Raw genomic sequence first — 23,491 nt, 5'->3', positions numbered from 1 at the left:
CTGTAGGCCCCACCCCTGGGAAGGGGCAGTCCTGTGATTGGAGCCCAGGCCTGACTCCCTTGCTCTTACCACCGGCCGTGCTCATTGCCTGGAATTGCAGACACTCTCCCCTGCAGGCCTGCGATCTTGGCTGAGACCGCTGGCATGCTGAGAGACCAGAAGGGCCCCCAGTTCCGGCGACTGAGGTGTGGGAGAGCAGCTGAGACTCCGGGCCACCTTTGAGGAATTGCTCATTTTCTGAATCAGACAGTTCTGATAAACCCCTCGTAATGTTGCTCTTTGATCCAGCCTATCAGGTTTGTGGTCTAAGGACAAATTGTTTCGTGGCTTGCTTGCTTTCTTTCTTTCTTTTCTTTTCTTTCTTTTCTTTCTTTTCTTTCTTTTCTTTCTTTCTGTCTTTCTTTCAAAAAGAAAAGTGAAGACAGTGCAGTGGAGTGCCAAGTGGTGAGACTCCAGGGCACGAAGTGCAGCTAGCTGTGTGGGGAGCCAGGCAGGCCAGGGACAAGCTGGATGTTTGGGTGGGCTGGGGGCCAGGCGTGGTTCGCTCAGATGTACGCTATTTATACAGATGACCTCTAATGCACTGCCCTTGGGTGAGAAGAGGATTAAAAAGTCAGGATCAGTCTTTCTGCATCTTGGGGCGTCATGGAGTGCTAGGGGTCGCAGTCACAAAGGCAGGGGCGGATGGGGCACGCCACCTCGGGGCTGCTGGGGATGGAGGAGGTGGCGCGTCCAGCCAGCCGTCTGTGTGCCTCTTTCCTGTGCGGAGCACAAGCTCGGTGCTCACCGTGCTGCGTGATCACCACAGCCGAGGGGGCGCTCTGAGCACGAACGGAACACCGAGCCTGCGCCTAGCAGAATGGTCTTGCTTCTCGGTCCTGGACTCTGCCAGCTTGTCAGCATACACAAATGGTGGGGCTTTGTTGATGCATGGAAACGGGTTTGAGAAACAAAAGCAAGTAACAAGACAGTAATCCCCATCGTGCTCACACACCGGTGCTACCTTGAAAGAAAGATTAATTGCTGGACTTTTGTGATCATTCTGGGCGTAAAACCATAGGCTTTCCGAACAGAAAAGGACCAGAGGGCTGATTAATTCACTTGGCAGATGCAGGAACTGAGGCTGCAGGTGGGGAAGTGACTTGCTCACGGTCACCCTGCTGGTGGTTGCAGAGCTCAGGAACCGGGCTCAGGTCCCCCTCCCTGTGACACACCAGGTGGGGGAAGAAGGCGTGTGGTCGCCGCAGAGAACCCACATGGCTTCTCTCCAAGTGTGATGTGCAGGCACGACTTCCATCATCGCGTGCGTTCCAGAAAACCCGTCCAACGGCCCTGTTCCCGCACAGGAGTCCTGGAACATGGAGAGTTGTAGTACCTTCTCTGGGCTAGTAAGCAGAGGACCAGGATTTGCCTCTGGGCTGCCTGCTCCCAGAACCTGCATGCTTAACCCCATGATGTGCCAGTGCTTTTTTCAAGGCAGTGGAAAACTAATATATGCCTGCCGCCCTGCCCTGCCTCCCCCTCCACTCCAGACTCATGGCTAATCCCTGGGATGGAAGGTGGCAGAGCTGGGCCCTCTCTCCTGGTGCCATAAGCACGCTGCTTCCAGGAAACATTTCCCTAGTGGTCCCCCACCCGCCCTGCCTCCCCCCCCGGGCTATGATAAAGTGAGAAGGTACAGAAACGTATTAGCATAAAATTTGTATGAAATTTGTAAGTGGCTCTATATGTACCTACTTTATGGCCATTTGCAAGATAAAATGACATCATTGCTACTCTCTTGGTTTTCATCTCTTTATAAAAATACCATATTTTTTTTCCTTCTGAGTGTATGATCCTTGGGCCAGCAGCATCAGCATCACCTGAGAGCTTGCCAGAAATGCAGCCTCTGCATGAGAATCTGCATTTTAACGAGATCCCAGGCGAGACCCTCGCACAGCGAAGTCGGAGGCATGCTGCTGCCCAGGACGGGCTCCTGTGGGGCTGGGCCTGTGTCCTTGCTTGTGCTCGACAAGTGAGAGATCCTCAGCATTTGTCAGTTGCCACTGTGCCTATCGCTGTTTTTACCCTTGACCAAGACCCCTGCCACAAATGTGTAGGACAGTGAGCGGGGGCAAGGAAAGGTGGAGGTCGGCTGAAATCAAGTGGCAGGGCTCACAGATTTTTTCCCTGGGCTTGAGAAGTAATACATTTTGCTGCAGCTCGATTGCCTTTGGGCCTGGGCCAGCCAGACCCATCTAGTCTCCCCATCATCCAGCTCCTGGGTTGGAACACCCTCTTCTGGGAGGGTGAAGGGTGCTGGGCTGGATTGATTGAGCTTAATTCTGGACGCAGGGTTAAATTCTACACCTGCTCTTCCTGTCGCCTTGCACATGACTGCAGTTTTGCTCACTGTCCTGGAAAGCACCCTAGCATGTGTCCTAGGCACTTCTTTTCTGTGTCCCCTAGTGCTGTGGGCCTACTTGGGGCAGTGAGCTGATTCTGAAGGTAACTCTCTCTGGCTTTGTCTTCACCCTGATGAAAGTCCCTCCCTCAGCCTCAGTTCAGGGAAAGAGCAGGATTATGGAGCTAAGCTGGGGCCTGGCCACCCATGCCAGGCCAACTACACGTGGGTATTCGGTACCCCAGCCTGCTGGCCGCACACCCTGCAGTCTCTCGGTTAGGTCTTAGGGCTTCTACCAGATTTGAGCTTCTCCCTAGCAGTGATGCACAAGCCTTGTTATTTGGAGCCTGGCATCTTCCAGGGCCATTGCCAGGGAGGCATTGTCCAGAGGGCTGTAGGCACCCCTGGATCAGGTTACCATCTGGGTCCCTTCATTGATAATCTTTGTCACAGTGGCACCTCATCACAGATATGTATTCCTCGGCTCGTGGGGCTGACATTTCTACGTGACTTTCTCTGTCCTCACCCTGAGAGAAATGCAAAGGTTCAAAACAAGTCTCTTCCAGATGTGTCACTTTGATATGTGGACTATTTTGGGCTGAAGGCAGTGGACACCTGCAGGCTCAAGAGAAACTTTCACTCCTCTCTTAACTACCTAGAAGAATCCAAATTGAGAGTCTTTCCCAGAGCAAGAGTTATTACTAGAGATACATTTTATCTAAATGATCCATCTGGGATGAAGAAGTTGTGGTGTATAGATATACACAATGGAATACTACTCAGCCATCAAAAATGAAATCTTGCCATTTGCAACGACGTGGATGGAACTAGAGGGTATTATGCTAAGCGAAATAAGTCAATCAGAGAAAGACAGGTATCATATGATCTCACTGATATGTAGAATTTGAGAAGGCAGAAGATCATAGGGGAAGAGAGGAAAAAATGAAATAAGATGAAACCAGGGAGGGAGACAAATCATAAGAGACTCTTAATCTCAGGAAACAAACTGAGGGTTGCTGGAGTGGAGGGGGTTGGGAGGGATGGGGTGGTTGGGTGATGGACATTGGAGAGGGTGTGTGCTATGGTGAGCGCTGTGAATTGTGTAAGACTGATGAATCACAGACCCGTACCCCTGAAACAAATAATACATTATATATTAATAAAAACAAATAAATTTTAAAAAATGATCTATTGGTATGGCAGGGCAAACATCTAATTACCAAACATCTGCTCTTCTTTTTATTACCCTGTGAATTGCCCTCCTTCCCTTTGATGCCCTGGCCCTATTCCATTCCTTAGCTCAGGATGGCATATCTACCTCACTTTACCTTTCTGTCTTTGAACCTCTCATGTATGTAGGATTCCTGTTTGTACAAAATTCATTTTTATTTTCTCCTGTTAATCTGTTTCATGTCACTTTAATTCTTAGGCCGGGTGGAAGAACCTTTGAATGACAGTGGAAAGTTTTTCCTCCCCAACAGAGACCTGGCTACCCTCAGTAAAGACCCCTGAGGCTCTAATTCACAGGGCCCAGGGCACAGTCTCCCCCAGCTGCCTTTCTAAACTATTGTTCCACCACCTTCATTCACCATTCTCCTCTTTTAAATTCTACCATCTGATTTTACGGTATCTTTTTCCTTTGTTCATTCATTCTTTAATCCATCCATCCATTCATCCTTTTGAAACTTAAGAGTTCTCAAGGCCTGCTGTGAACCAAATGCCCATACTAGGCCCTCAAGTCCTAAAGATGAATAACACATTCTGGTTATCAATGCCAGGGTTCCTGACTGCACTCAGACCTTCCGTGCTCAGGCAAATCCTTAATCTATCTTTTATTGATTCACCACTGCCTTGTAAACCATTTCTCTTTCTCAAACCCTTATTGGTACCCAAGTTACTCTGCCCCATAAATGACTTTACCTCTTAACCTTCCCAAGATTTAGAGTTCACCCTAAATGACCTTTCTCAGTATCCCTGATTCCCACTTCTGAACCTTTATCTTCTCATTTATGTCCTTTTTCTAGTCTCAGGTGTATCCTGAGATTTTCCTCTTCTTGGTAAACTCTTCTGCCTGGCTCCTGTGACCTTGGGCAAATGGTTTGTATCTCCCTACCATACTTTGCTCATCTGTAACATAGAGAGAATACTACTTACCTCATTTGTTTGTTACAAACATTAAATGAGAACTTAAAACAGGGTCTGACACATAGTCAATACTCACCAAGTATTAGCCATCATCATGATTATCATTCTTCAAAGTACCCACCCTGCCACTCACCCTAAATTTCTAACCTCTTTAGTCTGGCATATACGTGCCTTTCCCTGGGCATGTAGATATCCCTTCTGTCCGCGTCTTCCCCTGTGCCAAGTGCCCAGCTCCTCAGTCTCTGTCACTCACCGATGGCAGAGGTCTGTTGTCTCCTGTAGCATTTCCAAGTTCCCATCCTCTGCAGCTTTCAGTACTGTCATGTTCTCATACGTAGTGAGGTGATGGGGGCAGTTTAGAGTGGGTGGGGAGCCAGAAGGATCCAGGGGAAACTATCTAGAGAATAGGGAGAGGTGGACCCCAGGGGGTCCCAAGGAGCCAGCAAGCTGGTTCTGTGGGGGGACGTGTAGGATGATGCAGTTTGAGGGGACCTATCCCAGTTCCCCGTCGCTGGAGCAGAGTGCCTTCTGATGGCAAGGTTCACGGAGGGAGAGCCAAGTGGGTGGCTCCGGTGGGGTTTGAAGAACCATGAGGCCATGATGAGACCATCATTACTGCCATTGACATTACTGAGCGTGCATTTCCTGGCTTCTCTTCTTCCATCCCCTAAATGTTGGAACTCCCCAGAGTTCTGTCATGCTTGTTTTGTGCCTGTGCCTGCTTCCTGTCCCCAGACCCCTGCAGGGCTCTCTCACATCACTATGCTTGCTGGCATCTGTTCAAGACTGAACGGGTCCCTCCCCTTTTTATCCTCCCAGTCTTGCCCTGGCTGTTAGTGTCCACTCTCCCAGTCACACCCCAGGCATGAAGCCCCTCAGAGCTCCATCTGCCTGCTTGAAGCCTCCAGTGTCTCTTTCTCCATCATCTGTCCCTTGTCCCTCACCAGGCCTTCCCCATGCAGCCCTCCAGGGCCTAGCCTGGTTCAGGCACAGCACGCTCTGGAGCTGTTCGTCAGATTGAGTGACCGCAAGTTTGCCAGCACACCCACCTGTGTTCACAGCTCTGGGGCAGCCGGTGTGGGAGGGAGCCAGTGTGGCCGAGATGTCCTGGCAGGCTGGGCGTGGGCAATGGTGGGCGGGCCAGGAGACGTGAGAAGAGGACTGCCCTCCTGTGGGCACGGGGGAATGGGAAGCCTCAGGGCCCTGGCTGTACCATGCCACGGGAGGCCTCACACTGAGCAGTTCCCCTTCCAGAGGTCTCCAGGGGAAAGGTCTGTGGGCATTTGGAGGGCCACGAGGCTCAGAATTTGCCTGGCCATCTTGTGGCAGGTCAGAGGCCTTCCTGGCAGGGATGTCCACCTGCCCTGATTCCACTACTGTGCCAGGTTTTACAGAGAGGGTTGGTCGTAGCTGGTGCATCTTTGGGAATGAGCCAGACAGCGCTGGTCACCTTTACTCTAGACTTCATGAAGCTGGAAGCCATGTTGAAACAGAAGCTTCCAGATGGTTTCTGGTTGGCTAGGTGAATGAAGGCTGCTCTCTGAGGTACTACCACAGCATGAGAGGAGCCTGGGCACGGTGGGGGTCTGCCCTTCTGTGCCAGTCAGGGCCACCCCTCACGGGCATGGTACTTGGCGGGGTTTGTGCACGCATGTGCTCCTAGAGTCCCGTCATAGCCCTATGGGTGTCTCACCCCCATCCCCACGTTAGTGCTGAGCAAACCAAGGCCTGAGAGGCCCAGGGGCTTGTACAGCTTGCCTTACCCCTGGCCTCCTGAGTCCAGATGCAGACCCCTTCATTCATCTCACGACGCATACTCTTCGTATGTTCATGTCAGGGTCTCCTCTCCTTGCTAGACCACTGTTTCTTAAGGGCAGGAATGTTCTATTTGCCATTGTATCTGATAGGTAGGTGCTCTAGTCAATATTTGGGTGACCGCTGATGGATTATTCTCTCAGCTCCGCATGCTGTCTGGTGCTCCCGCGTATCTCACTAGGAACTAGGAGATACCGCGGCGTGGATTTGGGGGCATCTCTCCGCTGGCTGACCAGTGTTGCGTAACCTCTGACCGACCCTCCCCACCACACACACCCCCACATTCCTGAATCCCTCTGCTTTTCTCTGTAGCCTGTGTGTCCCGCTACAGACACCCACCCTCCTTCTGTGACCCTTCTGGATAGATGCGACCCAGCCTGTCATGACCGTCTGCCTCAGTCCCCGGGCGTGGCGGGGGTCGGGCAATTTGCTGAGGGCTGCCCTAGACTCCGCTAGCCTGGACAGTGAGGACACAGGTGAAGATAAGCTGTGCACTCTTTTCCTTCATCGTCATTGTCGGAGAGTGTTAGGGGCGAATTGCCCCTCCCCCAGTTCATATGCTGAAGTTCTAATTCCCAGTGCCTCAGACTGTGACCTTATTTGGAAATAGGGTTGTCACAGATGTAATGAATTAAGAGGAGGTCACACTGGAGTAGATAGGCCCCCGAGCCCAATAGGACTAGTATCTTAAAAAGGGGAGATTTAAGGGCACCTGGGTGGCTCAGTCGGTTAAGCGTCTGCCTTCGGCTCAAGTCATGATCCTAGGGTCCTGGGATTGAGCCCCACGCTGGGCTCCCTGCCCAGTGGGGAGTCTGCTTCTCCCTCTACCCATCCCCCCTGCTCATGATCTCTCTTGCTCTCTCTCTCATGCTCTCTCAAATAAATAAGTAAAATCTTTTTTTTAAATAAAGGTGGGGGGACGTGGACACAGACACACAAACAGGGAGAATGCTATGTGAAGGGGAAGGCAGATATTGGGGTGATGCTTCTAAAAGGAAGCCAGAGGTTGCCCACAAACCACCAGGGGTTGGAGAGAGACCGGGGACAGGTTCTTCCTCAGCCCTCAGAAGGACCCAACCCTGCCGACACCTTGATCTCAGACCTGCAGCCTCCAGAACGGGGGAGGATACATTTATGTTGTTTAAGCCCGCAGTCTGTGATGCTTTGTCACGGCAGCCCCAGCAGACAGATGTAGAGAGCTCGGTGGCCTTGTAGGTAAGAATGAAGAGCCCAGTGTCCAGGTCAGCTCTCTAGAAAATTTGGCTCATGTAATAATACCTACCCCAGTGCCCTGTTGTAACTCCCCACCCCTCCCCCAGCTAAAGGCTCCAACATGGCATTGAGAAAACACAGACTCAGCAGATGTTAACCCCTTTCTCCCCTCCCCCTTTGCCCCCAGAGCTTCCTCAGCTCATCTTCCATGAACCCTCATTCTCTCAGACTGGGGCGGGCAGTGCAGAGATGCCAGTTTGCGAAGTAGGAAGCTTGGCAGCCTCTGGTGCAGGGAGGGGTGAACAGGGGGCCCCCGTGCTTCTGGTTCCTTCTGGAGGGGGGCCTTGAGGAAATCCCTGCAGTGTGCCTCCCCCACCCCCTCATCCCTGTGGAGTCTCTTTTGGGTCTCAGTACCCCCAGAAGTCCCCTGCTCTCCTGCCAGGCCACCTGGTTCCAACACCCCCAGCTCCGCCCACGTGCCCCCTGCCTCAACCCCGGACCTGTCATCCTCCCTCAGTTCTGGGCATATTGTGGTTGGAAACTGAGTTGCTGGCCTGCAAACAGGGCTGGTATTTGAAAGCAAACACATGTTTCTTTTGAGGCACACGCCTTCCACCTGCTGCCCCCAGCAAGCCCTGTCAGCCATTTGGGGGCCCCGCTCCCATTCCTGGTGCAGGTGTGTTGGGCCCGGAGGAGCTAGTCCCTGCCAGATGGGAGAGCGTGAACTCTGTACCTCCCAAAAGCTTGACACTAAGTGGCCTGGGCTCACCTACCACAGGGCTTGTCAAGTGCTTTTCTGAGCAGAAACGTTTGTGGAAAAGCAAACTCATCGGCCTGGGTTTGGGGGGTTGCCTTTTCAGTGGCGTGACTGCAGGCAGGGCAATTTCTGAGCCTCAGTGTCCTCGTGTGTAAAATAGGAAGGTGAACTAAGAATCTTCACGTGCCTTTCGGTTCTGGTAGCCTGTGGTTCCAGGAGGGAACCCTCTCGTCCTGGTCCTGCCACTACTAGCCTGTGACTTTGGGAACATTTCTGTCCAGCAGAGCTAGAGGCCTGACTTGCTAGCAAGAGATCCTGATGAGGGCCAGCTGTGAGTCCTGGTGGTGAGGAGTGCCCTAGGGAAATGGCCGTCTACAGCTTCACAGTGGCCCTCCTGCTCCCAGCAGGCTATGTTGTCCCCAGTTTGATACCACCAGTCAGGGGTTCCCCTAAAGAACTGGAGAGTTTGGGCCCATCTCCCAGAACTTCAGCTCAAGGCAGGACCTAGAGACACTGTTCTTGCTCTGAAATCAGCCCCACATCACCCAGAACTGTGCCCTGGTCACCTCACAGGACCTGGGGTGGATGGAACACTGGGCCACAGAGCAATGCTCTTCACTCCTGGCCTTTCCTTGCAAAGGACTGGAAAACAGGGTCCCTTCCAAGTTAAACAAGAGCTAATTGGTCCTGGGACACAAGCATGGGCATAAAGGGAGCAGTGTTTCCTGATGCCAGCCTTCACTGATTAGACAGCATCCAGACAGCATGCTTTCTCCAGGAAAAGGCCCAGCCTTGCTTGTTCATTAGTGACTTTGTTCTTGACTCTGATGAACACTCAAGGGGTGAGCCACGGGGAGAAGTGCCACACATGACACTGTCCTTAGGAACCTCAGAAAATGGAGCCCTCTTTGCCTGAGAACCAACAGCTTGAACTCAGCCTGAGTCAGCACGGGCTTCCAGAACCTTCTTAGGGAGACTGATGCAGACTGCCCAGGCTCATTGTGTGTTTCCATCCTTGCTTCTCAACCCTCTCAGAAGTGAAAGTGGAAAACTCTGAGCCTTAGGAGCTGAGAAAGACCAACCCAGGAGAAAATCATGGAAAGATAGGGAAGCATGGGGTGATGGGAGGAGAAAGGGTTATTCATGACAACATGCGTTCTTTCCTGGGTTCTCTGGCCAGGCTCTCTAGTTGAGAGACTTGTTGGAGTGACCTTGGCAATGATCATAAGGGAAAGACTTGGAGGAAATGACTTTGCTTTTCAAAATGATTTAAAATACATTTTTCCATAAAGATGGGTCTTTTTCATGAAAAAGTGCACTCGTTTTTAATAGTATTTTTTATGAGTATTAGTTAGATCACACTCAATAGAACAAATTTGGGAAATTCATTGCCCATACCTGGAAGAATATACTTGAAAGTTCTCAATTTGTATTTTCCCAACAAGCCTAGTTGATTTCTGGAAAGACTCAGTATTTACAATGGACCATCTGCATGAGGGCTTGTTTCTCATTTGAAGTTATTTCTGAAGAGGAAGAAATCTTGTCCCCTCCAATGTGTGTCTCCAGGTGACAGTGGAGGACAGAGACAAGCCTCTGCAGAGGCCCAAGTCCAGATGATGAGTCAGGACAACGTGGCAGACTGTGGGCTTGGAGCTTAATCGGAGAAACTTCTGGAAGCTCCAGGACTCGGAACCAGATACCTGCAGTCATACAGAGGTTCTTGCAGCCTCAGCACATACCACTGGCAGTGCCCTGTGAATATTTATCATCAGCCCCAGACCCTGTGAGGAAGGCGAGGGTCTGGGGCCCTCTCTGACCCCCCTCAGAGAGGCTCTTGGGTCCGACCCCCTCTCAGTGAAGCACCAACAGCTTCTGCCTCACCTGCCAGCCAGGTCTCCAGAGCCCGTGGCCTTGGGGATGTCCGTCCACCTCAGAAATAAGATTGAAATCCAAGTGCTGCTCCCAGGAAACTTAGCCCATGAAATCGGAGACTAAGATGAAAGGGAGTTTAGCCATCAGAGCCCTCGAGTTTGCGTCGGGCCTGCCCCTGATGCGCCGGGGACCTCTATTCTGTCCCTGCTAGAATGCGGGCAGGGACGTCCCTGCACCGCCCAGGAGCCGAGGTGGGGAATGTAAGAGGAGCCTGCGACCCTCGCTGTGCTGCAGCCAATGAGGAACCGGCCGGACCACCTTGTTCGGCCCGTTCACGTGGGATCAGGGCCCCCACGCATGAGCTCCAGTCCCTCCACATCTCTGTGACTGGCTCTGCATCCCACGGCCGGTGTGGTGCCTCCCCACAAACCAGCTGACACGGAGGCCAGGGAAACCCACCGCCCCAAGAGCTCTCCTGGTCTGCATTCATTTTGGAGTGGTAGGCATGCTTTAAACAAGGGCACCCTGGAAATAATTTAGAGAATCACCGGTTCATTCTCAGGCTGCTTTTCTGCTTCAGCAGACATCCCGGGCAGCTTGCATTTCTAATTTCCTGTCCCTCCTTCGCCTCTCCTTACAAATCGTAATGTGCTGATGTCCCAGACCTGGTTCTCCGTGGCTTTGTTATAAAATGCCGCTCTGTGCCCATAGCAGTGACAGTGGCAGTGCCAGGCATGAGTTTCCCGAAGAGCCACCTGGGTTCTGGTCTCCACCTGGAAGGATGTTTGTTTTTCTCTCTCTGCCTCTGGCCCCGCTCTCCTGAGCCCAGCAAGTTCGGTACCAGGTCAGTCTGGTAGAGACAGGGAAGCTCCGTGGGGCTTCTCTGCTGCCCGCGGTGAGGCTACCGCAGGTGCCCCACTCCCCAGCTTGCTCCAGAGTAGAGACCGTGCTGCACCTTTGAAAACCTCTGCGCACCCTCTCGTGGTCCCCCGCTCCTCACCGGGCCAGAGAGATGTCCCCCTGGGGGCTTGAGCACTCGGTGCAGCGGCTCACTTTCCATCTGCAGCTTTGTGTCCTGTGACACCGGAGGCTACGTAGCCTGAGCCACACGACCTTTCTGTCATTCCTTGTCAAGTAATTTCATGTTCTCAAGGCCCTGCCCGCCATCTGGGGGCCATGCGAGGTGCTGAGGACGCAGAGGCGGCGGCGGCCCCGGGGAGGCCTCACAGATCCGGGAGGGCAGACTTGACCTCCAGCCTGCACCGTGTTCGCCCTCCGCTGGCCCTCTGCGAAGGGGAGAGGTGAGACCTGGGGGAAGAACAGAAGGAGGTTGATGGCCTCGCGGTGTCCAGGACCTCCGCAGGCCTGTCTACTACAGACGTCTCCTTTCCCGGGCCTCCCCTCCCTGGTGAATGCTTCTCTTCTCTCCCTGAAGGCTGAACCTTGCCTCGGCAGTGGAGCACCCCCCCTCCTGGTTGGAGGGTCCCTCCTCTCCCATGCTGTGGTGGCCCAGATTCATTTGGTAGAATTTTAACGGCTTCCAACCGGGACCTGAAGGTAGCCATTTGGAAGAAATCTGGTGAAATGGACGAAGTTGCCAGACCGCATTCCTGCGCCCCTGTGATCCCATCACTGCAGGCTTTTGTGGCTAGAAGGGCTCCAGCATCTTCGTTTGCTCTGGAAGCTTATTTTTGCCAAGGTTGTTATCACCAAGCAGGCGCCAGAGCTCTGTTCCATTCACAGTCCAATTATGGCAAAATTCAAACAATACACCTGTTATTCCACTTGTAAGAATGTCCAAAGGGAATGCTTTTCCCCTCACCAGGATCAGCCTCTCGGTGCCCTTTGTGATATGCAAGACCTCAAGGAAGGTCTCCCCAGTTCCCCAGACACAGAGCCGTGTGTGGGAACTGGGAAATGGATCTCGGTGGCCGCTGTGGGCTGGGTCTCTGGTGGTCTTTCCCCTGCACCGGTCACTTCACCACGCAGATCCTGCCCTGTGACTGGCTGGGGGAGCGACCTCTGGGAGGCTTAGGGGGTGGCATTTCCAGGCAGGGGGCAGACTTGGCTTGTCCTGATGTATCCCCCATCCTGAGAACTCTTGAGAGAAGGGGTGGAGCCGGTAAAAATAGGTGGGATGTAGTGGGATGTGGGGTACGCTCCTGCCCCTTGCCCGCAACAAAGGGACTGCCACCTCCCCTCCTTCCTGCAGGCCACAGGCTCCCCTGCTGTGACTGCATGTCTGGGGACATGGAGCCCAGGCCCCTCTCTGCGTCCTGCAGCTGCCCAGCCCTACAGCGTTCGCGGGAACTTGCGTGGGAACTTAAGGAGGTTAGAGAACAGAGTGGCCGGTGCTCTAACCATGTCACCCACAACGAGGTTTCTGGATCTGTCTCCCCTTCTCCAAATGGAAGCATTTGGAGAGAGGACCTGGAAGGGTCCCTCTGGCTCTAACACCCCATGCACTACAGATCTAGATCAGATTTCTTTTTTTTTTCTTTAAGATTGTATTTATTTATTTGACAGAGAGAGAGACAGCCAGCGAGAGAGGGAACACAAGCAGGGGGAGTGGGAGAGGAAGAAGCAGGCTCCCAGGGGAGTAGGGAGCCCGATGTGGAGCTCTATCCCAGGACCCTGGGATCACGCCCTGAGCCGAAGGCAGACACTTAATGACTGAGCCACCCAGGCGCCCCTAGATCAGATTTCTAAATCTGCGTTGAGAGAAATTGAAATTGAGGAGACATTCCCTCTAAAATAGCCAGAATTCTACCTGGCTGTTCCCCAGCTGCTTTTCACCCTAATGCATGTGGGTGGACCCTGAGCTGTGTTTCAAGCCTCCAGCCCCTGTCTGGCCTTTCAGAAGTGCTAGGCTGGGGCCTTAATGAATGAAGGTTGTTCTAAAGCAGAAACCAATTTTATTTTCAGCCTGCATTTAGCTTTCTAGCTCTGTACCAGATCACTGCTCAGAAGCACTTCCCCCACTTCTTTCCTCTCCTTTTCAAGATCACAAAGACAAGGGGATAGAAAGTTCTGCCTGGATTGTTGCCATCTTAAAAAGTGGACTCTGGAGCCAGATGCCTGGGTTTCGTCCCTGGTTCTGCAGCCATTTACTCCCTAGTTGTGTGACGTCGGGTAAGCTGCAGAACCTCTCTGTGCATCATTTTCCTCTGCTGGGAAGTGACAGACCGTCCCAGAGAGCATCCGTCTTTAGGGGATGGTGGGGAGGAAATAGGCTGACTTTGTGCAGTGCCTGCTGCTTGCTGAGTCCTATACAAACGTTAGCAATGACGTCACCCTGAAGGAGCAGAGGATGGTGGGAAGGCTGTGAGGCTTGCTGTGAGGAGGAGGTCTGAGTCCAGCTGTGCCACTTGCTAGTGGTGTGATGCTGAGTCTGAACCTAAGAACCTCCCAGCTCTCAGAGCTGTAAAACTGCAGTGAAAATGGCATCTCTCTCCAGGCTGGTTGTGAAGACCCAGGAAACTAGGGCCGGCAGCCTGTTTCACCCACACAAACCAGGTTAAATCTGCTCTCTTTCCCCCTCCCAGGCACACGTTCTGGCAGTTCCGCCACGAGAATCCCAAGACCCGGGTTGGGGGCCCTCCCCCCGAGGGGCTCCCCGGCTTCAACAGCGGGGTGATGCTGCTGAACCTGGAGGCCATGCGCCAGTCCGCCCTGTACAGCCGCCTGCTGGAGCCGGGGCAGGTGCGGCAGCTGGCCGACAAGTACCGCTTCCGCGGCCACCTGGGGGACCAGGACTTCTTCACCATGATCGGCATGGAGCACCCCGAGCTCTTCCACGTGCTGGACTGCACCTGGAACCGGCAGCTCTGCACCTGGTGGAGGGACCACGGCTACAGTGACGTCTTTGAGGCTTACTTCCGGTGCGAGGGCCACGTCAAGATCTACCACGGGAACTGCAACACCCCCATCCCGGACGTCTAGGTCCATCCCCGTCTGCCGGGCCCTCGGGTCTCCGGGGCCGGGGGAGGCCGAGGGGCACCCCTGTCGCCAGCCCCAGGCTGGAGTCTGAACCTCTGCAGGGATGTGCTCTGGGACGAGGGGCTGCCGCTGTCCCACCCGGCAGGTCCTTCTGAGGCCACCCAGTGAGGACTGGCCTGCACGTTGCTGGTGCTCGGGGCCTTTCTTCTCTGGGGGCTGGGCACCGTGAAGGGCAAACACATGGACATCTTCCGGTGGGCTCGGAAGCAGGTGCTTAAAGAGAAGAAAGGAAAGAAAATGGCGCTCTGTGCCCTCAGCCTCCAAAGAATGGAAACCTTTTTAAGAACTGGCCTTTCTTAGACCAAATATAAATTTATTTTAAATTGACAAGCTTCCCTTTTGCCAGAAAGAACAAACAGTATCGCTAGAGCTCCCAGTGTCTGGGTGGGAAGGTCACCACCGGCTCGGGGAGGGTCTGCAGGGCCAGCAGCGGCCCGCATGAGAAGCCGGGCTCATTACTGTAGCTTCCCCAGCTTCTGGCTCCCAGCCACATCCCAGACCCTCATTATCCCTCCTTCATCCCAGCCGGCTTCAGGTGACCAGACTGTGCTCGGAAATCAGATCCGCCATCAAAGAACAGCGCTCGGCCACCTCCAGGGACAGGCGATAGAGTCGTCTGGATGGGGAAGACGCATTCCAAAGAGGAGCCCAGCAGTTTCTGCGCATAACCGTGTGGCTCCGGAGGGGTGTCCCTCGTCGACTGATAAGCATTCCGTCTCTGTCTAAAAAATCATCCTGTGATTTTCTTACTGCATCGTATTAGACCCCGTTCCTTTGAAGAAATTAGGTTCTCCTCTGAATGAGTTCCCTTGTAAGATGCAGACAGGAAGCCCCTGGCGGTCCATTTTGTCTAGTCCAGGGGGGCTCCTCGGGAAGCACTGTTGGTGGATTTTCATCTCCTTTGATCTCAATTTCATTCACTTTTCTATTTCTCTTCACCATGAGTGAGAATAGCTAATAAACAATCTTTGAGAACACAGTGATTACATTGTTTCTTCTCTGGTCACAATTTACTGCTGCCGGAAGGTTCTGAATTCAGAGCCCCGCGCCCCTCCCCCAGCCACATGCTAGAGCTAATCGTGCTCCGGTGGGTCCTGCGGGTCTCTGCAGGCCGCGGGGGTGGAGCATGGTTGAGACGGGAACAGGGAGGGCCGCAGGGTCAGGGTCGTGTCGGGGTCACTAGAGAATCAGCTCCTGGAAGCAAGAACAGCCCGTCCCTTCTTAACCTTCCTTACCCCAGACGATCGGGTTACATCATCCCCTGACCAAATGGAGCACATCTGCCTCCTGACTGTGCTCCGACAGAACTGGTCTGTTCTCCTAGGTACTCGATCGCCTATTTATAGCTACTGGTTGCCGAATGCCTGCTGCGGTCCGAGCATCGTATTGGGGGGTTCACGTACACTATGGATAATGCTCGCGAAGACCTCACGAAGGTAATTCCAATCTTCAGGTTTATTGTAAGAAAATAACAAGAGGTGTGGGCAGAGAGTCATTATCACACCAGTTTTTTAAAATAGAAAACAACTGAGAGCCACTTAAAATGTTGACTAGGGGAGTGGATAAATTATGTCACATCCATATAAGAAAATAATTTGGGGGCGCCTGGGTAGCGCAGTCGTTAAAGCGTCTGCCTTCGGCTCAGGGTGTGATCCTGGCGTACCGGGATCGAGTCCCACATCAGGCTCCTCCGCTAGGAGCCTGCTTCTTCCTCTCCCACTCCCCCTGCTGTGTTCCCTCTCTCACTGGCTGTCTCTCTGTCACATAAATAAATAAAATCTTTAAAAAAAATAATAATAATTTGGGCATTAAAATCGTATTTCTCAAGAATATTTAATGCCTTGGGACATGCTTACAATGTGCTGCTAAGTAAAGAATGCAAAACGTAAGATTATCCATACAGTACGATCCTCACTTTATTTTTTAAATTATATATATTATATATGTCTGTATGTGTCTATGTAAAAAGAGACCTGTTCCGCTATATTTAATTAGTTCATCCTAAAAAACTGTATGTTTCTAACACCACATTAAAAACAATTATTTCAATGAGAGAAAGTGGGTAAAATGCTAGAGAATTTTAGACTCATAATAACAAAGGTATTTTTCCGACATTAATGTCAATAATCCAAGGGTTTCTGTAGCTCCGAGAGTCCTTTGTTATTGCAAAGAAAAAACTATGCCCTTGTTGATGAAAATGGGCAAAAGCCAAACCAGATCTCCTCATTCACCTTGGAGATCACCTACTCAGGAGCTCCCCCCTCCTCTGTCACCGATGGCCTTGGTGAACAGCAAAATAACACCAACAGCCCATCCAGCAAAGCCAATGGGTGCAACTGCTTGAAGCTCTTAGACGGCTGGTTCCTCACTGGAATCCTGTTATATGATCCATGCAGTGCAAGCATAACTAACTGCTGTGTTCCTTTGCCTGACGAAAACTTCCACTGCCGTGCTTGTGGCTATAGGCATGAGTAGAACAGAAGTCTGGAAAGAACGTTTCTGGGTACTCGAAGGATTAAGGTGCTTTCTATCTTCATCTGTATTTATTTCTATATTTCTGAATATGAACTACTTTTGTAATTAACAATAAATGCTATAAAATTGTAGCCACTGCCACCGCCCCCCCTCCCCCGCCGCCAGTTACAGGTAAGTATCGTCCTGGCTACTCTACAGCTCACGGTGGCCGTGGTTACCATCACCTGTAAGAAAACATGATCTCGGCTAGGTACGCTCTGGGTTTTCAACTTTCCCTATGGATGCCCTAGTTCTCTAAATAAAAGTGACCTAATAATAGCATCTCCAGCCTCTGCTTTCATTTCTGATTCTATCATCTTGTGTGTGTACACAAATGATAATGGCCTTTGGAAAGCTCGCGGGCTTGTCGAAGAGATTTATTCTTGTATGTGTGTCAAACCCAACTATGCATCCCTCCCGAGAGCATCTCCTCCAGCCCCAGAGCAGTGTGCGGGGTCCGTGGGCCTCCAGCTAGAGCGCAGTGGGGGTTTGTGGGCTAAGGGAGCACATTCACTGTGCCTCACAGCACCTGCTTTGACTAAGGGCAAACCTGGGTTCATTCTAAGACTTTCTGGCTGATCTCCACATGCAAGGCCCAGAGGTTTGGGTGCAGGTGGAGTTTGGAAGGGCAAGCAGACATTTCTGAGCAAGCAGGGTGGTAGAGAGGATCTCGCACTTAAGACAGAGGACTGCCTTTGAATCCATGGTCAGTGCTCACCACCCGGGCAGTCTTGGACAGCCAAAGTCACCTCTTTCCCCATTTCGAGACCACTGGTCATGAGAGCTCCCTCAAAGGAGCATTGTAGGAAGAAAGGAGATGTGTAAGGGCTTGGTAAGCAGAGAAAGAATGCATAGATGCAAACGCAAGAGGATTCTTAGAGTTGCTAGTTAAAATATTCTTTTTAAATAATAAATGACAACCATTTGGGGCACATTGAATGGGTTGGTGGCACCTCCCTCAGCCCAGTGGATGAGCAGACGCCCTCTTATAGGCAGGCTGATGTTCTGTGAGCCACCCACTCTGGAGAGGCCTGGTTATGTCCAGGAGGCCAGAAGTCGTGGGATAAACCCTTCCCTCCCTGGGCTCAGTTTCTGGATCTGTAAAAACAAGGGCAGAGGGGGTTGGACTAGATCTCCAAGCAGCCCCCCTGTGCCTGGCACACGTATTTGTATGCATCCGTGTTCACGCATGCGTGTGGCAGGGAGTCTACACCAAGCGCAAGACCTCCACACCTCCACTCATCATTCACCAGCTTGGAATTTACGACCATTCAGATGGAGACTTGCTCACAGCGTACGGTTAGCACACTTCCCCCCAGTCTGAACAGGCAAAGGGAGGGCTGCAAACTACGGGAGGTATTTCAATCCGGACGGACTCCATGCCATCCATGAGCCCCAGCCCCCTGCGTGTGGTCTCCCGATAGCAATGACAGCTGAAGCCTTGTCTTAGGTTTGGCTTATGTGACTGTCTCCCAAAGAGCCTCCTAGGCACAGCCACTTTGTAGATGGACCCAAGCCCCACGGGTCTCTGCCTGGGCAGCACTGAGCTGGAGACCCCAGCTGCGAAGGCCTGTGGAGCCGCCCCGCAGGACACATCGGATGGACGGACATTCGGCCGCCTCACTGAGCACCTTGCATTCTCAGAGCCCGAGGGCCCTTTCCACAACCGGGAGGCCAGCTGCCCTCCTCTCCCTTCCCTGACAGGTAGGGTCTGTTTTGCGTCCCTCCCCCGAACCCCACTCCCTGCCCCACAGGCCTGAGCAGGACCACGGCAGCACAGAGCCTGGGGTGTGTCTGGCCGCCTGTGGGGCTAGTGGCCTGACCTCCGTGACAAGGCCTTGCAGACAGCAGAGACCTGGGTGTCTGTGGAAAAAGCAAGACACTCCCACTCAACCCTCTTCCTTCCTCCTTGGCTCTGGGCAGCCTCCAGAACACGCAGAGAAGCCCCAGGCTCAGCTCGAGAGTCTCCACTGGTTTCTGTACTGACCTGTGGGCCCCTTGAGGGCAAGGACTGTGTCATCACCTCTGCCTGCCCCCCAGCACCCGCTCAGGTGCGGCCCATAGGGTCCGCCGCCAGGTGGAGAGAGCCATGTTCCCCGGGGCCTGGGCTGGTCTGCTGTCCAGTGTGGACGGTGAGTGAAGCCAGAAGTTCTCAACATATCCCTTCCACCTTCCCTGCCATGCCATTCTCATCGTCATTTTGAACCTCGGGCACGGAGGGTGAGTTCATGACGCCCCTCAATGCATGACCCATTGCCACCATGGCTCGCTGGGAGGCCGCTCGTTTCATTTATGCCCATACATCGCCATATCCCACCCCATCCCCAACAGACAGTCGTTCTAATGTGCTTCCTGAGTGTCTTCTGTGTTCGTGCAAAATGGTGTTCTTATTTTGTGGACTTGTGTTTTAATTGGAAAAACTCAGTCTATTCTCTTGCTTTTTCTTTCTCATTCAGCACGAAGTTTCTCTAAGATCCACCCCCCTTATTGCGCGCACCCCCACTGCTGCCCGCTGCTCCGCGATGTGCTCTCAGCAGCTTGTCCACCTCGCCCGCATTGCCGGACCCCCATGTCACCTCCCGCCCACCTCCACCCTCCACCCCACGATCCTGCGACTTTATCCTATTCCTCGTGGACCTGGTAAGAGCTGCCTTGTGTGGTACATCCAAGAACGCTGCTGGATCCCACCGTTCTGCCTAAGTGGCGCCCACAGCACCCTCCCCGTTCTCGCCAGTACGAGCCCTCGCTTTCTCTGCGTGGCTGTGTTCATGTTCGCGTCTGTGTGGACACACACGTGGACCCGTGATCAATCGGAGTCCTCCAAAACATGAGGCCCGAGTCGGGGCTGCTCTCCACGAGTGGTATCACATTGACCTTGGCCAGCGGGGGCATGCCTGTGACCTGGGGAGAGTTCAGCCAGCTCCTGGCCTTGCCGCCCTCCCAGGACGGCTGTGAGCAGTAGACGAGATAAGCCATAGGAAAGTACTCCCAAGGCCCTAGACACCCTCCCTCCCTTGCACCTCAGCCTGTCCCCAGTCTCCAGTGCCGCACGGTACTGCCAGAAGCTTCGTGGTCAGCCTGAGTCCTGCTCGGGGGCCTGTCCTGCCATCTGGCACCACACGCAAGCTGCCCACGGGTAGACGCCTGTGCTCCTCTGTTAGGGTTAGCGCCTGGGGCCTCTGACTCGGAGCAGCCCCTGGCCTGGCCTTCGAGGGAGGCAGGGACCCCTTGGCCAGGGGCTGTGGGGCTGGAAGACGGGAAGAGGAAAGAGGAGTGCTAGGTCTGTGTCTAAAAGAGTTGTGAGGGAGGGTCTCGGAGCACGAGGGGCTGTCATGTTCAGGAGTGAGGGGATTTTGCGGAGAGCGTAATGTGGTGACGGTTGTGAATGGGGTCGCCTTTACTCTTTCTCAAGTAACACAAATACAGATTGACCTTGCTCTTTTATTTAGTCCCGACGACTGGGGTAGGTTTCACGGGATGCCACAAATGGCTGAGACTGGGTCACACGGGGCCCAGGGCTTCATTGCATAGACACCACGGTAATCCTACTGCCTCTTCAGTTGTCCGGCTCTGCCTGCAGTCTCCGCACTCTTGGTAGGCGGGTCTCGGGCCTCCTTGTGGTCCCAGCACCCGACACAGCACCTGACACGTTGTGGGTGCTCATTGAATCTCTGCTGTTTGATGGCATGACTGAAAACCATGCCACATCTCCACACAGAGGAAAAATGGCACCCGTGGGTTTGGGGAGCAAGATGGAAGGGAGGACACAGGCCGAGAGTTGCCCTCCTTACAGAATCCCAGTAAGGGCCGAAGGAGGGAGGGGAGGGAGAGCGCTGGGAAACTGCGAGGACTTGGCATCAGGGCAGATCTGGGGGGAAATGGGTGGAGGCCCAGAACTAAACACTCGTGGAAGGAAAGCTCCGTCTGTGTCCCCATTTAATGACTCTCTGCTGTTCACATTCTTCCTCTCATAAAGCTTCATGAATTCCAGGGACTTGACAGTCCCCGTGACAATTGTTTTGCATAAAACTCCCAGTATCCGGTTGGGGGAATGCCCTCAGATGTTCTAATGGCTCTGCTTAGTGGGACCTGGATGGGCAACCCTCACGCGCAGGAGGAGTGGGAAAGAGCTGCTTAGAAAGGTAGTGAGCTGCCCATCACAGGAGGTATGCCAGCAGAGGCTGCACAACCTCTTGTGAGAGGACACGAGATGCAAGCCCACCAGCAGATAGCAGCTGAGATGGCTGGCCTACGTGTCCCTGACAGCGCTGAGCTTCTGGATTCCCAAGCCCATCTCCCTCCCTTTTCTCCACAACTTACAGCACTGGGAACCATAGTCTCTCTAAACCCGAGCGTCTTCGGGTGCCCGTTCTAGACGATCTGCCTACTTCCAGGAAGGAGTCTCCTCTATGAATAACTGTAGGACCAGGATCCCATGAACACCCTTCCACTCCCAGCTCTCCGCTCTTCTCCCCTTCCCAGTGTTCATCTCCGAGTCCTGTCGGAAGTGCTACTGGAGGCCGCACTGGACATCCCACGGGCAAGCGGCGGCACCAGGGAGGGAGAGGGCCTGGGAGGAGGCCCCAGAGATGGCATAAAGTGGCTTAGTGGAAACACACACTGTGGCAGGGACTCGATTTGTGGTTTGCTCCAGGAGCTGGTCAGTTCCCAGACGGAGCCCCACATGTGGCCGGGAAGGGAGAGGGGAGAGTAAAGGGAGCCTAGTTCTTTTGGATGGACAGACGGATGGGTGGCTGGCCGGCTGGCAGGGTAATTGGCTGTATGGCTGGAAGCCCCCTCTCTGAAGGTCACTGGGGCCTGAAGACTTGTGTTCCCGGTGGCGGGACAGCGGAGCAGCATGCGGATGGCCGGACTCGGGCCTCTGCCAAGTGTCTGCTCTGAGCGGGACAGGATTATCCGTCTGCTGAGTCTTGCCGGAGCTGGAGAACGAACAGCTTGCTTTGAGATGCGGGGCATGTCCCCGTGCTTGTTGCCAGCACAAGTAAAGCGTCCCGTGCCGAGGGAAGAGGATGCCTTCTATTCCCTTCACGCCCATAAGTGGCCTTGGTGTCAAGCTGTCCCCTGGCCATTTCTCGGCCACCCCCAGCCCCTAGCACCACAGGCTGGTAGCTCCCTCACAGACACACTTTCCCTTCTCCTTGTGGAACCTTTGCTGGCAGCTGGGCTGGGAGGGAGCTAGGGACACAGCTGAGATGATACAGAAGTTGCTGGTAAGAAACTTGGGCAGATACTGGTGCAATAGGTTATGAGTGGACCAGACCTGCCAGGAGCTCTGTAATGAGACGGTGTGAACTTGGGTGCAGTGGGGTCAGTAGAGTGCGGTATGAGTCGATGTCCCCATCTTGCTCAAGCAGCTGTCAGGAAACGCCTCCCGCCATTTTCTGGGCCCCTTGAAATGGTGAAGACCCCAGCTCTGTTTCGGAGTGACCCTGAGTATTTCGTTTATCACTCTGGGCTTCAGCTGGCCATCTGTAACCTGCTGGAATGAACTTAGATCAGCGTCTCTCAGAACATGAGAGAGTGAATGGCTATTTAAAAAGAAGAGAAAGGATTTTGTGGGCAGAAGTTGGAAGGTTCCTTGGGCAAATGTTGGAATATTCCCACACTGGGTCCCTTCCTTGGAGACCCGCAGTGCTGCTCAGCGTGTCCTGCTGCTCGGAGCGGTCCTGCAGGAGAGAACCAGGTCTCGTTATTCTAGGACAGGCCACGTTGATTTCACGACAGAGGCCTTTTTAAAGAATTAGTGTTTGCAGTGAATTGTCCAAACACCAATTCTTATGAGGGATGGATAAGAACCTTTTGCATGGAGGGGCCGTTCAACACAACCTGCCTGGTTCCAGGGGTCATTGTAGGCCTTTCGCGTTCATTTCCAAGCCATTGGCCACAGGGTGCACTGGAAGAGGAGGGACAGACATCGTGGGCCTACGCTCTTCCAGGTGCTTTTTACCTGTATCATGGTATGTACACCTGACGCAAAACCGCACCCATTTCACAGATAAGGAACATGAGGCTTAGCGACGTTGAAGTACTCGCTCAGAGCCGCGGAGCCAGCAAGGGGCAGAGGGGAGCTGTGGCCCACAGCGTCTGATGCTGAGGCCTCCGCCCTTTGCTCCCCACTCCTCGTCTCCCAGGAAGGTAGGGAGGCCTGGGCTTTGTTTGTGTTCATTCTTCCTTTTGGGGCAAGAGCTGCAGCTGTCCCTGCTGCTTCTGGGCCCGGGCAAGCCCTCCCCGCCCCCCTCAGCCACTCAGCACGGTTGCCCCCGGAGGGCTCTCGGGGCTCTGGCCCATGTCTGAGCCGTGGCCGCTCCGTGGCCTGGCTGTGGCCTTCCTCCGCTGCCAGCCCACACTCCCAGCTCACCAAGTATTTGCTTTTCCTTGGTGGCGGTCTGCTGTCCCCCAGGACGTCCCCCTCCCCCTCAGCTTCTCCTTGCTCCTTCCCTTCCTCCTTCTGGCGCTGCTCACAGTCGCCTTGTGTGAGACATGTACGTGCTTCCTTCCCCTCCGACAGTTGGTTCTTGGAGGTGGGCTGTGTGGCCCAGGAGCCCCGGCTGCTGGCTCGGGGTTACTGTGGGAAGCCTGGAGTCAGCGTGGCACTTCCCTGAGTGTCTCAAGGAGTTTCTGGGGCCCTGCTCTTCACCCCGCTTTCTCTACACCCCCACTCCATCCTACTGATTGTCCTGCATGTGGGCCTCCCTGGGGGACAGGAGGTGAGGCAGACGGAAGCTCGGTGGCTGGAAGAGTGACCCAGCACCAGGCAGTCCAGCCCGGACCCT

General features: G+C 53.6%; 1 protein-coding gene across 1 annotated transcript in view; it reads left to right on the top strand.

Annotated features, from left to right (window-relative positions):
• The window catches only part of XXYLT1 (xyloside xylosyltransferase 1), a 166,009-nt gene extending 150,843 nt beyond the window's left edge, over positions 1–15,166 (top strand). Inside the window, exon 4 of the mRNA XM_026496180.4 lies at positions 13,730–15,166. Within this exon, the coding sequence (XP_026351965.1) occupies positions 13,730–14,126 (397 nt within the window). The 3' untranslated portion in view covers positions 14,127–15,166. The remainder of the gene's footprint in view (positions 1–13,729) is intronic.
• The last annotated feature ends 8,325 nt before the right edge of the window (positions 15,167–23,491 follow it).

Source organism: Ursus arctos, unplaced genomic scaffold (assembly GCF_023065955.2).
Source record: "Ursus arctos isolate Adak ecotype North America unplaced genomic scaffold, UrsArc2.0 scaffold_4, whole genome shotgun sequence".
Classification (NCBI taxonomy): Eukaryota; Metazoa; Chordata; class Mammalia; order Carnivora; family Ursidae; genus Ursus; species Ursus arctos.
The sequence above is the reverse complement of the archived record's forward strand: the minus strand, read 5'-3'. Positions and strand labels throughout refer to the sequence as shown.